Raw genomic sequence first — 16,093 nt, 5'->3', positions numbered from 1 at the left:
CCAGCAAGGACTGGGAATGTGGCCTAGTGGTAGAGTGCTTGCCTAGTATGCATGAAGCCCTGGGTTTGATTCCTCAGTATCACATACACAGAAAAGGCCATAAGTGGCACTGTGGCTCAAGTAGTAGAGTGCTAGCCTTGAACAAAAGAAGCTCAGGGACAATGCTCAGGCCCTGAGTTCAAGCCCCAGGCCTGGCCAAAAAAAAAAAAAAAGCCCAAAACACCAGCAAGATATGTGAACAGAAACACAAACATACCTAAGTTACTTTTCTCATCATTCCAAAATATACCATTAGGCAATCAATTAAACAATCGCATACTTGTCAAGCATGTATCCAGGGACAAGTATTACTTTAGGAATTTCAGGTAAGACCATTCTACTCTCATGAAACCTAAAAGTCTTAGGGGAAGATAGGTAATAAATATCTACACAGGGAAAACAGCACAGCAGACAAATCTTCGTGGCTCTTTCACGTTTCTGTGCACCTTGCAGGAAGAGGCAACAGAAACTTTGTTCTCTTTTCAGGGTTGCTTGTATAGTGAACAGCCTTGGATGAAACAAGAACAAAGAAAGTCTTGCTCAGTATCTTACTATTCATAATTGTTTAACAGCATGGTATTCCCTGAATGTAAAGTTCCTCAGTTTTAATATAAACTACTAGGTGTCTCTTGTTCTCTTTAGGAGTAGTGAATAGATGGAAATGCTGATACTTGTGCTGTTCCTTTCTCTTCCTGATACTCTGTGTGGAAAAAAGACTGAGCTAGCAGAAAGAGTGGAGAAGGAGTTCCCTAGTCCATCCAGTGAAGGCTTTTATAAAGGCTGTTAGATGCTCAGGAAATGCAATCCAGTTGAGAGCTCCCAATGGGGACAGAGTCATGGTCAACTACTACAGTACCTCAGGTAAGCTTGGAAACCCTCCCCCATCCTCTCTCCTTTCCTTTCCCTTTCCTTCCTCCCTCTCTCTCCCCCCTTCCCTCCCTCCCTTCTCTCACTCTTTGTTCTTTCTTCTTTCTTCTCACTTTACTTTCTGGCGTTTGGGCGGTAGTACTAGAGTTTAACCTTGAGCTGGAAGGCCATCACTACTACTTCAGCCACATACCAGGTACACTAGGAACTTTTCTTAAAAGAATTTGTAAACTGTTAGAAGGTTAGCAGGAATCTCCAATTATACTTCTTTGCAATATCCATTAGATATTAAATAAAGGAGAAAGAAATGTTTTCCTTAGGGACAGGTGTAACTCAGCAGAAGAGAGCTTGCCTTGCATACACAAGGCCTTGGATCTGATTCCTGGCACCATGAAAAGCATATAACTAAAACTAGAAATATTTTTCCATATGGACACACCAGCCATGAAGACTTTGCAGGATAACACAAACAAAACTCCAACTGGGAAAAATATGTCTAAAGTAAATCCCAACATCATTCATGCCTATTACAGATAATGCTCCTTATTTGTTGAGATAAAAATATTTACATGATTACATCACTATCTCTTCAATGTCCTTCAAAATTCCTATTCTTTTTAATGTTAATATCTTTATTTAAAAAACTTTATATCACATTTTATTAAATTATACTAAACAACAAGGTATTTATTTGGTCAGCAGTATTTTCTTTGTGGGAATCTTACTGAAAACCAATATTTAGGATGTGATAAGTAGCATGGGGACAATAGGCATGAACATGTGGCATAATAAATATAATTTCCCATTCCAAATACAATGTGGATCTAAGGGTAGTGGTTGGAAGCCAGCCTGGGCAGGAAAGTCCATAAGACTTATATACCAGAAGTGCAGACCACTAGCTTTGAGCAAAAAAGGTCAGGGACAGCACCCAGGCCCTAAGTACAAGCTCTAGGACCTGTATACATGAGCATGCGTGCATACACACACACACCTTAAAATTCCCAGTGTCTTTTTAGTTTCAAATAAATACCTATTATGAGAGTAAGGGTGGAAAACACTCCCCACTCCCCAGCCCTCTAAGCAAATAAACTCAGGAATAGCACCCAGGCCCTGAGTTCATGCCACAGGACTAGCACCAAAAAAAAAGTAAATGGATGTTTTTCTTAAAGGAATATATAGGTATGGTTAGTATATTCAAATATGAATACATTTTTGTTTTTATTGCAGTGCTGGGAATTGAACCCAAGGTCTCACACCTGCTATGCATGTACTCTACCACTGAGCCACATTTTTTTTAAAATAAATGACGTTTACTTGGGTCATTATAAGATCATTTACTGACATTTATAGCTGACTGCAAACTATAACATTCAGAAGAAACTACAAGCCTCTTTTTATCCCCATTTTTGGGGGGCTGGAGGGAGTGAGGTTTAAGCCACACCTCCAGCCATGTTTTATTTATTTATTTATTTTTTGGGTCCGGTCGTGGGGCCTGAACTCTGGGCCTGGGCGCTGTCCCTCAGCTCTTCAGCTCAAGGCTAGCGCTCCACCACTTGAGCCACAGCACCACTTCAGGCTTTTTTTCTTTTTTTTGCTTATGTGGTGCTGAGGAATCGAACCCAGGGCCTCAGGCATGCAAGGCAAGTGCTCTACCACTGAGCCAACTTCCCAGCCCCTCCAGCCATGTTTTAATTGGTTGTGTGCATGTGTACGTGCGTGCATACATGCATACATATGCGCAAATGTGTATGTGCATGCTGAACTCGGATTCCTGCTCTTTCTCACAGCTTTCTGTTTGACATTCTAACACTTGAGCAACACCTCCAGCCCAGCATTTTGCTGGTTAAGTAGAAATAGTCATGAACAATTCTGTTTGGGATGGCTTCAAAACATACCTTTCAAGACTGAGATCAGTCTCCTGATCCTGAGTCACTAGGGTTACAGCTCTGAGCCATCGGTGCTCAGCCTCACTGGCTATGTTTATGAAGGGGTCTTTCCTCCTGGATGAGCACCTACACCATTATGTTTGAAAGGGGTCTCTCTTCTAGCCTAGATGAGCACTTGGACTATTATACACCACTTTTAGGCTTTCTGTAGTTGTTTGGATCTGCTACTCCATCTAGCTTCCCTCAGTTGAGATGGGAGTCTTGTGGATTTTTTTTGTCCTAGCTGGCCTTGAACCTCAACCTTCCCAATCACAGACCACATGTAGGTTAAGATAGCAGGTTTGTGCCACTGTGCCCAGTTATGGGTTGAGAAGGGGTTCTGAAAACTTTTTTGCCTGGTCTGACCTCAAACCACAATTCTCCCACTGTTAACCTCCCAAGAGGCAGGATTACAGGTATGATCCACTGAACCTGCTTTTTCTGTTCATGATTGATGACACATTATGTTAACAAAGGCCAAGAAAAGGTAGTGGGATTATTCATGACAGAAATTCTCTTCTCTATGCTTCTTTCATGCAAACTAGCTTGCAAGAGAGGAGGATAGATTTGTGGAAATTCATCTATAACCCAGTCTAAATAGGCATTGAGAGCAAAGGGTCCATATGTAGAAAGGGAATGCACTGCTTGGAATTTCCAACCATGTGGGATTCTCAATTACCATGGTTGGCTAACAAACAGGTTGGATTTCACAAACAGTAAGACAGATCTTTTGAAGTAGGATTGACCTTAAAAGATATTCCAGTTTAGTCCCATTACTTTACAAAAAAAAATTTTTTTGAGAACTTAGAATGACACGGGTATGCATTGTATTCTGTTCTAATTATCCACTGCTCCATAACAAACCATCCAAAACATGTAGTGCTTAAAACAGCAGCAATCATATATTAGCTCTCCTCGCTGTAGGCTCAGCAATGGTTCCTCAGGCAGTTAAGGCTAAATGGTTGTGGCTAGTCATCTCAAAGACTTCTTCATTCATGTCTGGTAGGTGGGACTATCAGTCCTGTGTGTACTCTTGGCCTCTCCACGTCTGGAGACAATGAGAAAATCTTGTTGCAACCATTTTGGAACACCCAATTTTCATAGACATACTTCCTACGTGTTTCTGAGGACTCTTTGTAAAGTCCTAACATGGTACTTATGCTACTCTGTAAAGCTGTCTACCTAGTTATGGTCTAGTTCTTCCATTATTCTGTGACCTACTTTATAGGAATATTTAGATAATTTTAAGCAGTTCTGGAATTTAGGAGACATATAAATTGTTTTCACTTGTTGTGTCAATGAAGAATTGAAATGAGACTTTAGGTCAGACATTATTTTAAGAATGTTTCTATACACACACATACATATGGACAAAATATATGGAAAGTAAGTATTAAATTCATGAAGGAAAGGGCAAAGATAAAACGTTTCTCTTAGAGAAGAGCTTATTTGTTGGTGTGCGTGTCTTGCCAGTACTGGGGCTCAAACTCAGGGCACTCTCCCTTGGCATTCTGCTCAAGGCTAACACTCTACCAAGTGAGCCATATCTCTACTTTCTCATATTTTTAAATTTTTTATTGTTTTTATAAAGGTGATTCAAAGAGGGGTTACACTTACAGTAAGGCAAACAAAGAGTGCTATCTACTAAAGCCACTAAGATGGGTTAACTCAAGACTATTAGCTTTTAGAACTGTAGCTTTTTTTTTTTGTCAGTTGTGGGGCTTGAACCCTGGGTCTAGGTGCTGTCCCTTAGCTCTTCAGCTCAAGACTAGTGCTCTACCACTTGAGCCACAGAGCCACTTCCGGTTTTCGGGTGGTTTATTGGAGATGGGAATCTCTCGGACTTTCCTACCTGAGCTAGCTTTGAACCCTGATCCTCAGATCTCAGCCTAGGATTACAAGCTAGGATTACAAGCGTGAGCCACCAGAGCCTGGCCTGACTTTTATGTTTCACTAATAAATGTATTCTCAGATTTGATCAGCTTATCTTCAAGTAAGCACATGCTACTAACTTAAACATATATAATAGTTCAAAATGTATCAATATAATCAAAATAACTCATGGTTTTTTTTCACAAAATTGGTAGTATATTTCATGACATGTACCTTTAAAAGGAAGTGTATGTATATGATCACTGTTGCTATGTATGCCAAACTACATGGTTTAAAACCACTCTGTGAAATTATTGGACTCAAGTACATACACTTTAAAAGTATACTTATTCATATATTATATATTTTGTGTCATTTTTTGATACAATCACTGAAGTCCAAATTATTACCACTATGTAATCAACTTCTTTCTCTCTCTCTCTCTCAGAATATATAACCAAGATGTAACAAAACTGTACAAACCAAAATTAGTTAAGCTGTTCCCTGACAACTCACATACGTATCCAACCATCTAAAGTGCTATTTTAAGAACACTGTGCTTTGTGGTTTACTATCTGTAACCATTTCACTACTATACCAGGTATTGATCAGTCCTTAATATGTTAAGAATACATCAATTCTGGTTTGTATCACGTCCTTCCCATGGACTCATTAACCATGTGTCTCTGCAGACAAGGACTGATGTTCATGAGGCACACTTACCAATTAACACCTGGCCAGTCTTCATAGCAGACCCTCCAGGCAGCAGGCCGTGGACCACAAGCCTCTCTCCACTGCCCTGCTTTCCAATTCTTCTCCAACTCCACTTGTTCTGATGGATAATTCCAAACAGTACTTCCAGAAGTTTAAGTTGCTCTTTGGCTTTGCTGACAGTTAATTTTTTGGGATTTACATAAATATTCACATCTTTATGCATCTGTTGGACAACGATACCTGCCTTCTGATGGGACTGATGCTTTAGAATGGATACCGGCCCATTATCATTGCTATTTTTTTTATTGTAGCACTTGGGTAAAAGTCTTTTACCTTTTAAAATTTTAGTAAACTGTTTGAGTTTGGGTTGATACTTTTTTCTTTCCTTGTAATTATCTTCCTCAATGATAATCTCATTTTCACTGAATCTGACATGGTTCACAGTCGATGTCTCAGGAAAAATGCTTTCTTCTTCATCTTCACTCAATTCCAAATAAAACAGCTCACCACGTTTTTGCACACTGTCCAGCCACTCAGGTTCAAAATCACTATGCAAAATTAAAAAAATGATAACCATAATATCAATCCAATGTAAGAAAGACAGTTCTATTCTCTTATTAGGGAGTTATGATCAGCTTTACAGACAAGGAGGCAGAAGGGGTGGAAGTTATCTGATTTTTTAAAAATTCTTTTCGCTTCTAATTCATTTCCTTAAAATGCATTTTGTAGACTCCTGAAGAATGGGGACACAATGTTGGGAACTGTGTAAGTTTGCGGCAGGCAGGCATGGGACCCCAAGCCCAGATCCTCCCAATCATTTGGATTCTACAGATCCCTCCCTCACATAACCTCCAAGAACTGTACAACTGTGGGTGGTTTAGGCTCAGTTGTCAATTATTTATGCCTTCTTGTTCTGACACTGGGCCTGATCAGCCACTAATAGAATCAATTGCTAATAGAAGGGCTGATTGTGCATTTCTGAGCTACTTTCACTATAGAAGCTTCCCTTCTTTGTGTACTGGGAATCAATGCGGGCTACAGGGCACTTCACAGGCTGAGCCCTGCAGTTTGTGTATCTGAGGACATCAAGCCTCCAAGTCTAGGCATGACCTATTAATGTACCAGACAATAGAGCACACAGAGGCTTGAGTCCTACCTGGGTAGGCAGAGAACTTCCTAGTTCTCTTAAGCATTTTCCCTGCTGAACAGTTCTCTCCCTGTGTAGGGGAGAAGGTTATGGAATCACATGATTCAGTGTCTGTGCTCAGGGAAACACACTATTACTGAGTATACAGAATATACAAAGAGCTAAAAAAAAATTAACATCAAAGAAACAAAAAACCCAACAAGTGGACAAATGACTGGGACAGATACTTCTCCAAGAAGTACAAATGGCCAATAAACACATTTAAAAAGTCAACATCCTTGAAGAAAATGTAACTAGAACACCTGGAAGAATGTCAATCATGGAGAAAAAAACATCAAATACTGGGAGGGGAAATGCTTATACACTGATAGTAGAAATACAAATTAGTGCAACCACGGTGGAAATTAGTATGGAGACTCTTCAAGCTAAAAATCAAACTAGACACTGTCATGTTAAGCAAAATAAGGCAGACTGAGAAAGACAAATATTCTTTGTTCTCATATGTGAAAAATAAGTGACATGAGTGCAATACAGACACTATTTGGGGAGGGAAAGAGCAGAAATAAATCCTTCATCTCTCCCATTGTTTATCCTGGGTATTTCTACACAAAGATCAAAAGCTGACTGAAAGATAGAAATTTATATGGATTAAGAGACATAAAGCCAGGTGCCAGTGGCTCACATCTGTAATCCTAGCTACTCAGGGGGCTAGGAGGTAAGGATCATGGTTTGAAACCATCCCAGGAAGGAAAGTCCATGAGATGCTTACCTGTAGCTCAAGTGATACAGTTTGAGCCTCGAGCAAAAGGAGCTTAGGGACAGTGCCCAAGCTAAGAGTTCAAGGCCCAGGACCAGCCAAAAAACAAAAACAGGTACATACAAATTTAAATAATAGATTATAGTTATCTGCTTTATAATTTTACCCTTTTAGTTTGGTATTAGCAAACTGTATGTATTAGCAGTAAGCAATCCCAAGAAATATTTTTCCACTTGCTCAACATAAATAGCTGACTTGCTGGGAGCCGATGGCTCAGGCCTATAATCCTAGCTACTAGGAAGGCTGAGATCTGAGGATGGTGGTTCAAAGCCAGCCCGGGCAGGAAAGTCCATGAGACTCTTATCTCCAATAAACCACTCAGAAAACTGGAAGTGGCGCTGTGGCTCAAGTGGTAGAGCGCTCGCCTTGAGCTGAAGAGCTCAGGGACAGTGCCCAGGCTCAGAGTTCAAGCTCCATGACTGACTAAATAAGTAAATAAATAAATAGCTTACTTAAATCCTGAAATTTGAAGAGAAGACAACCTTTTGGATATAATTTAAAGATCCATGGAGCTGATGGGATGGATATTGGAGGATGGCACTCAGTTGTAGCAAATAATAGTAACAGCGGTAAACACAAGTGGTGAAGGAGTGAGTTGGAGAGTAAGAGAGAAGTCCAAACGCAAGTACCCAGTGCCACCCACCCATCGCTTAAAAAATAAAACCCAGAAAGAGACATGATCAAGTAGCCAAAACTCAAGTTCTAAAGCAGAAATTAAGACTGCTACAGAAGGACAGATGCTGAAGTAAGTCTGAGAGAGATGAGGGAAGGATCTAGAAGAAGCACTTAGTTGGACCTCAGTGACTTTAACAAGTGAAAACAGGAAGAAAGAGGGCTCAAACAGAGGAGCCAAGTACACGAATCTGTAGGTGTGAAAGAACATGGCTAGTGAGTGTAAAGCGAAGTGCAGGCGCTGGAAAGGTGGCTGGGCGGGAGAGCGCTGAGGACAGCGCCCAGGCCGGAGTTCAGGCCCCACGACCCACAAAAAACAAAAATAAAAAAAAGAAGTGCACATTTCGTGTGTCCGAAACACAAGTTGCTTTGAAGATGCAGAGTAACGCCAGGCTCCCGAGGCTCACGCTCTAGCCCGAGGTGCTCAGGAGGCTGCTATCTGAGGACCCTGGACCAAGGCCAACCCCGGCGGGAACATCTCCAGGACTGCACCCAGGCCCCGTCCAGCCCCGGGGCTTGGCACGCATGCGCCGGGCACGCGCACGCCACGCAAGGCCAGGCTAAAGAGGGTGCGAAGCTACAGCTGGAGCCGCCGGAGACCCAGCTACCAGCCCTGCGGGCTCCCCGCACAGAGCGGCCCGGCGCGGGCGCACCCGCTCATCCCCGCGGCTCAGGAGGCGGAGGGCGGAGCATCGGACGCTCCGGACGCCCGTCACAGCGCCCGCCGAGACCGAGAAGGCCCGGTCCGCGCCCGGGGCGGGCGGAAAACGGAATTCACGTTACAACAAGGCCCTCACTGCAGAACGGGGCTCCGCCCGCCCGCCCGCCCGCCCGCCCGGCCAGCGAGCCCGCCCCGCCCCGCCCGGCCCCACCTCCGCCCAGCGAGCCCGCCCCGCCCAGCCCCACCTCCGCCCAGCCAGCGAGCCCGCCCCGCCCAGCCCCACCGCCCCAGCCAGCGAGCCCGCCCCGCCCGGCCCCACCTCCGCCCAGCGAGCCTGCCCCGCCCAGCCCCACCTCCGCCCAGCGAGCCCGCCCCGCCCGGCCCCACCTCCGCCCAGCGAGCCCGCCCCGCCCAGCCCCACCGCCCCAGCCAGCGAGCCCGCCCCGCCCAGCCCCACCTCCGCCCAGCGAGCCCGCCCCGCCCGGCCCCACCTCCGCCCAGCGAGCCCGCCCCGCCCGGCCCCACCGCCCCAGCGAGCCCGCCCCGCCCAGCCCCACCGCCCCAGCCAGCGAGCCCGCCCCGCCCAGCCCCACCTCCGCCCAGCGAGCCTGCCCCGCCCGGCCCCACCTCCGCCCAGCGAGCCCGCCCCGCCCGGCCCCACCTCCGCCCAGCGAGCCCGCCCCGCCCGGCCCCACCGCCCCAGCGAGCCCGCCCCGCCCGGCCCCACCGCCCCAGCCAGCGAGCCCGCCCCGCCCAGCCCCACCTCCGCCCAGCGAGCCCGCCCCGCCCAGCCCCACCGCCCCAGCCAGCGAGCCCGCCCCGCCCAGCCCCACCTCCGCCCAGCGAGCCCGCCCCGCCCAGCCCCACCGCCCCGCCCCGCCCAGCCCGGCCCCACCGCCCCGCCCCGCCCGGCCCCACCGCCCCAGCCAGCGAGCCCGCCCCGCCCGGCCCCACCTCCGCCCAGCGAGCCTGCCCCGCCCAGCCCCACCTCCGCCCAGCGAGCCCGCCCCGCCCGGCCCCACCTCCGCCCAGCGAGCCCGCCCCGCCCGGCCCCACCTCCGCCCAGCGAGCCCGCCCCGCCCGGCCCCACCGCCCCCGCCCAGCGAGCCCGCCCCGCCCGGCCCCACCTCCGCCCAGCGAGCCCGCCCCGCCCGGCCGCACCTCCGCCCAGCGAGCCCGCCCCGCCCGGCCGGGCCGGCCGCAGACCCTTACGTGGAGCCGCTGCCCGCGGAGGTGTCCGAGCCCCAGACGCTGTCCGCGTTCTCCGAGTCGCGGTCCTCGTCCTCGTCCCGCGCGTCCGGGCTCCGACGCGTGCACGCCGCCGCCATGCTCGGGACGCAGGCCCCGAGGGTCCGCGCCGCGCCAGTCCCCGGCCGCCAACGCCCACGTGACTCCGGCGCCGCGCTGCTATTGGCGGCTGCCCGGTTGCCGGGGAACGGAGACGCGGCGACCTCCTCCCCCTTCGTCCCGTCTCCCTCCTCCCCGCGCCCCCTCTCCGCGCCCTCTCCCCCTCCCCCTCCCCCCAGCCCCCTCCCCCTCCCCTCCCCCTCCTCCTTCCCGCTCCCTCCTCCTCCCCGCCCCCTTGCTCCCCTCCCCCGCCCCCTCTCCGCGCCCTCTCCCCCTCCCCTCCCCGCCCCCTCCCCCTCCTCCCCCTCCCCCCTCCCCCCCGCCCCCTCCCCCCCGCCCCGCCCCCGCCCCGCCCCCGCTGCGGACTGGGCGCTTCTGGACTAGGAAACACGTCCGCTGGAGCGCGGTGGGCAGCTGCGTCTTCCCTTGGGAGTGGGACGCCGGTGCTCCCGGTAAGGACAAGGGGACGGAGCCACCGACCTCGCTAGGGACCCGCCACGGGAGCGCCCGCGCGCCCAGGCCGGCCGTCCCGCCCTTGGCCACGCGGCGGTCTGGCCGCGCCCGGAGGAGGCCGCCACCGCGCCGGGAAGCCCCAGCCCGCCCGGGAAGCCCCAGCCCGCGCCGGGAAGCCCGCAGCCCGCGCCGGGAAGCCCGCAGCCCGCGCCGGGAAGCCCGCAGCCCGCGCCGGGAAGCCCGCAGCCCGCGCCGGGAAGCCCGCAGCCCGCCCGGGAAGCCCCAGCCCGCCCGGGAAGCCCCCGGCCCGCCCGGGAAGCCCCCGGCCCGCCCGGGAAGCCCCAGCCCGCCCGGGAAGCCCCCGGCCCGCGCCGGGAAGCCCGCAGCCCGCGCCGGGAAGCCCCAGCCCGCGCCGGGAAGCCCGCAGCCCGCCCGGGAAGCCCGCAGCCCGCGCCGGGAAGCCCCCGGCCCGCCCGGGAAGCCCCCGGCCCGCCCGGGAAGCCCCCGGCCCGCCCGGGAAGCCCGCAGCCCGCCCGGGAAGCCCCCGGCCCGCGCCGGGAAGCCCGCAGCCCGCGCCGGGAAGCCCCAGCCCGCGCCGGGAAGCCCCAGCCGCGCCGGGAAGCCCCAGCCCGCCCGGGAAGCCCCCGGCCCGCCCGGGAAGCCCCCGGCCCGCCCGCCACGGGCCGCCGGCCGCTGCGCTCGCCGAGAGGCGTCGGGAACGGGGTGCGCCGCAGCGCGCGCCGTCACCACAGCCCCGCGCCCTGCCCTGCCCAGTGGCGGCACCGCCCCGCGCCCCCGGGCGCCTCGCCCCCGCCCGGCCGCCGTCCTGACCCGCGACTCGGACGGACGCCGCCGGGCTCCTCTCCGGAGGGCCCCGAGCCGCCCTGCCCCCGGCCACTAAGCACCCTCGCCCCCCTCCGCCTCTGCCGCTTTGCCAGCCCCGGGCTCGCACTCGGGGCCCGGCTGGTGTCCCGGCCGCAGCGCCGCCGCCGGCCTTTTCCCCGTGGGCGGCTCTGAGGAATCGAACCCAAGGCTTCGTGCAGGCTGGGCACGCGCGCTACCCCTCCCAGCCCCCCACTAACCAGTCGGCTCTCTCATACATAGCTCATAAAGTGCTAAGTAATATCAAACTGTCTTGTTTATAAATTGTTTAGAAATAATATATCTGTATTCCCCGCTAAATAGCCATCAACTAGATGGCAAAATATTCTCCTTTTCTAATAAAGGTCTTTAACCTTTTGTAAGATTGAACTAAAGCAAAAAAAAAAAAAAGCAAAAAAAAACCTGGTTAAATGGTAATTCCTTTGCTCAACTTCTTACAGATAGTAAAAATTAATCAAATTTGTATCTTCTACAAAGTTTTAACACTCTTTGATATATTGGAGAGAATGAAGAAAAGATTTGTGATTTTATATAATTCCATTCCAGAACTGGTCATTACAAGGCTTAAAAGTTTTAGACTGGGATATATTTTTATTTTCTAAAGACCCACCATCTTCTGAAGCCAGTATGTTTCAGTTAGCTCAGAAGAGACATGAGGTCCTTATTTCCATAGATTATAATCTGGGAAACAATAGAATGCCATAAAATATACTAGAGATAAGACATAATTAAATATTTACCATCTGTAGCAGGTGCAAGAGCTCTTTCCCCTGGTAGCAACAGGAGCCAGGGATGGACAATAAATGAAAACTGGACCACAGGAGGTTGCATTCATTTAAAGCTATAAATCACAAGGCAAACACTCCATAAAATGTAGTTTCATTAGATTCCAGTTAATAGTGTTTTAACTGTGAACAAAGAACTAGTACTTTATGAATTATGTGGTATAATGAAAGCCACTGTCCCTGAGCTCTTCAGCTCAAGGCAAGTGCTGTACCACTTGAGCCACAAGGCCACTTCCAGCTTTTTCTGCTTATGTGGTGCTGAGGAATCGAACCCAGGGCTTCATGCATGCAAGGCAAGCACTCTACCACTCAGCCACCTTCCCAGCCCAAAGCCACAACTTTTTTTTTTTAATTTTGAATAAATGACTTTGTAAAGCAGCAAAATATTTTAAAACTAGAATTTTAGCCAGGTGCTGATGGCCCACACCTTTAATCCTAGCTACTCAGGAGGCTGAGATCTGAGGACTGCAGTTCAAAGCCAGCCTGGGCAGGAAACTCCCTGAGACTCATCTCCAATTAACCACCAGAAAATCGGAAGTGGTGCTGTGGCTAAAGTAATAGAGCACTAGCCTTGAGCTAAAGAGCTGAAGGACAGTGCCCAGGCCCAGAGTTCAAGCCCCACAACTGACAAAAAAAAATAAAGACACAAAAGTGTTAATTTACTTAAATAAAACTAACAGGGAAATGTAATAGTTAAGTTTTGGCATGAAACAGACCTCAGCATTTTTTTTTTATTGCTGATAATATGTTGTTTTTGTATTGACATTTTAAAGTTAAGTTGTATGTACAGAAAAGTTTGCAACTGTGCATCACTTTCATTTTGAATTATCTTTTTTCAACAGTACAGAAATTTAATGCTGGGGGGCTGGGAAGGTGGCTCAGTGGTAGAGCGCTTGCCTTGCATGCATGAGGCCCTGGATTTGATTCCTCAGCACCACATAAGCACAAAGAAAAAAGCCGGGAGTGGCACTGTGGCTCAAGTGGTAGAGCGCTAGCCTTGAGCTGAAGAGCTAAGGGACAGTGCCGGGGCCCAGAGTTCAGGCCCCACGACCGGACCCCCCCCCCAAAAAAATGTAAAAATAGAATACTCATTAATTTTTTCTATTAATGTTATATAGCCCACTGGCCTCTTTAATTCAATTGCCAAAATGTTTTTGATAACTTATAAGACATGTTTTACAAGGAAAGCATAAAATTTTAGCAAAACTACTTTTTAAAAATAAGCCATGACAGAGTGGGTGTCTGGGGCTCACACCTGTAATCCTAGCTACTCAGAAGCCTGAGATCTGAAGATTGCAGTTCAAAGCCAGCCCTAGAAGGAAAGTCCATGAGACTCTTATGTCCAGTTAATCACCCAAAAGGTGGAGGGGGAGCTGTGGCTCAAGTGGTAGAGTGATGGCCTTAAGCAGAACAGCTCAGAAACAGTGCCTAGGATCTGAGTTTAAGCCCCGGGACTGGCACACAATGAACACAATGCACAGGTCATGATAAGAACTTTCTGAGCAGAGTTCCAGGGGCTCAACAAACTGACAATGAAATGTAAAAATGGGATTGCATCAAACTGGAAAGTTTCTGTACAGCAAAAGACATAGTTACTAAGCTAAAAAATACAGCCTACAATGTGGGAGATCTTTGCCCTTTGACAAGGACCTAATATCCAAAATACACAAGGAGACAAGGGCCTAATATCCAAAATACACAAGGAGCTAAAGAAACTACCCACCCCCCATTAATAACCCAAAAATAAATGGAAAAAAGGAGCTAAATAGAGACTTTTCAGAAGAACAATGGCCGCTAAATAGAGGAAATGCTCAACATCCCTAGCCATAAAGAAAATGCAAATCAAAACTATATGGGAGAAAATGAGGGAGAGAGTTGTACTGTTTGATAAGAAATGTACTCATTGATAAGAAATGTACTTGTGTAACAGTAACCCCTCTATATATCACCTTTACAACAAAAGTAAATTAAATTAAAAAAAAACTATTTAGATTTCATCTCACCCCAGTTAGATTGGCAGCATATAGAAAACAAACACAAACAAATCTTGGGGGGATTCTGGGGGAAAAGGAACCCTGTGGCACTGTTGGAGGGAATGTAAACTAGTGCAACCACTCTGGAAGGCAGTGTGAAGATTCCTGAAATATAGAAACCACTTTTGGGCATCTACCTAGAATGTTACAAGTCAGGATATGGTAAAGACACCTATATATCCATGTTCATTATGGCAATATTCATGACATAGCCAAGGTATGCCCTACAACAGATGAATGGGTCAAGAAAATAAGATAGATAGATAGAAATAGAGAGATAGAGAGTTAGATAAGAGTTCTATTCATCTATTAGAAAGAACAATGGTATATCATTTGCAGGGAATTAGACCTAAAAAAATTATGTTAAATGAAGTAAGTCAGGCTCAGAGACACAAACTTCACTTTTTGTTGTTGGATATTGGTCTTGAACTCAGAGCCTGGGTGCTATCCCTGAGCTTTTTCACTCAAGGCTAGTGTTCTACTACTTGCACCACAGCACCAGTTCTGGTATTCTGGTGGTTAATTGCCAATAAGAGTCCCATGCACTTTCCTGCCTGGGCTGGCTTTGAACTGTGATCATCAGATATCATCCTCTTGAATAGCTAGAATTACAGGCATGAACTTGGTACATCACATGTTTTTGCTCACATGTAGAAGGTAGGTCTAAAATGCAAACATATATAATGTATGTAGTTTTATGCATATACACACAAACTGACTATAAGATGGCATGTCTAAGTGGAGGAGTCCAAACACAATGCCCCTGAGCAACTAACTAATGAACTGTTTATCAGAATGAACATCAGGGGAAATAGAAACATGTTGGTGTAGGGTGGCAAAGGAGGGACAAATGGAGGAAGGAAGGGTGACCGAATGCAGTCGTATTTAATGAATGCTATGTAAAAACTGAACTATGCAACTTGAAGGTATAGAGTGGGGGAGAAGGACGGAAGGGTTGATATCTGTCAATATGCAGTTTACTCAAAACCTGACGTATGGAATTGTAACCTCTTTGTACAGCTACTTAATGATGGAATTTTAAAAATATGCCAGGAACTGAAATTGTTTGTGAGAACTATGATAGATGAGTATGATTTTAAGGTTAAGTTCTCAAATTTCTGTTAAATTATATTTAAAATCTTGTATGCAGGCAGAGTACATTTTATTAAATAGGAATGTGTGTGAATACAACTTCATCAAATGCAAGAAACTTCCATGGATGTCCTAAGTTTTACACAAGCGTTTATGAAAATACTGAACAATAAAGTCTGTAACACAAAACAACGCAGTGCCAAAACACAAAGATTGTTACCTACTGTGAAAAAGAAATGCACCCCTTCCCCGGCCCCCCGCACCCCCTGGCGATGGCAGTGCCAAGGGGGCCCGAGGAGGCACCTACCGCTTCCGCGTCCCGGCTTCCATGGGCTCCTGGCGGAGGAAGCGGCCCCTGCTCCCGCCGCCCCGCGCCTCGGCGCCGGCAGCCCCGGGGGTGCTCTGGCGCGGCCACTGCTGCTCACCAAGCTGGGACGTTTACCGTTTAAAACCTGACAAATGCAGGCGCCGAGGTTGTGCTGCCAGGGAGCTTCTGGAAGGCTTCGTGGACTTTGCTACGGAGCAAGGGTCCTCGGGTGCGGGTGCGTCCGCCGGTGGTGCCAACGACTGCGAACGGGGTTCGGACCGGTGAGGCCAGCCGGGCCCCGCCCGCCGGGGCGAGCAGCAGCTCCGGGCTCTGCGCCAAGACCTGCCCGTCACCAAGCGCTGCGCGGGGACGCGCCCGGGACCGCCACCCGGGACCCCCCGGCCCGGGACCCCCCCCACCCGGGGACCCCTCACCCCGGGACCCCCCGGCCCGGGACCCCCACCCCGGGACCCCCACCCG

The 16,093-nt window shown here is 49.3% G+C and overlaps 1 protein-coding gene across 4 annotated transcripts in view; it reads right to left on the bottom strand.

The window, feature by feature from the left end:
* LOC138826816 (protein inturned-like) overlaps positions 1–15,774 on the bottom strand; it is a 59,754-nt gene extending 43,980 nt beyond the window's left edge. For 3 of the 4 annotated variants that reach the window (XM_070022059.1, XM_070022060.1, XM_070022062.1), the window contains exons 1-2: positions 9,927–10,166; positions 5,427–5,965 (exon numbers count right to left, since the gene is read on the bottom strand). In XM_070022059.1, the coding sequence (XP_069878160.1) occupies positions 5,427–5,965; positions 9,927–10,042 (655 nt within the window). In that variant the 5' untranslated portion in view covers positions 10,043–10,166. Of the gene's footprint in view, positions 1–5,426; positions 5,966–9,926; positions 10,167–15,613 lie in introns of those variants that run through there. The other variant, XM_070022061.1, reaches the window with a different exon arrangement.
* Positions 15,775–16,093: the final 319 nt, after the last annotated feature.

Source organism: Dipodomys merriami, unplaced genomic scaffold, assembly GCF_024711535.1.
Source record: "Dipodomys merriami isolate MVZ:Mamm:240054 unplaced genomic scaffold, mDipMer1.0.p SCAF_15, whole genome shotgun sequence".
In the NCBI taxonomy this organism is placed as follows: Eukaryota; Metazoa; Chordata; class Mammalia; order Rodentia; family Heteromyidae; genus Dipodomys; species Dipodomys merriami.
Note: the sequence above shows the minus strand (reverse complement) of the source record. Positions and strands in the feature narration are given on the sequence as shown.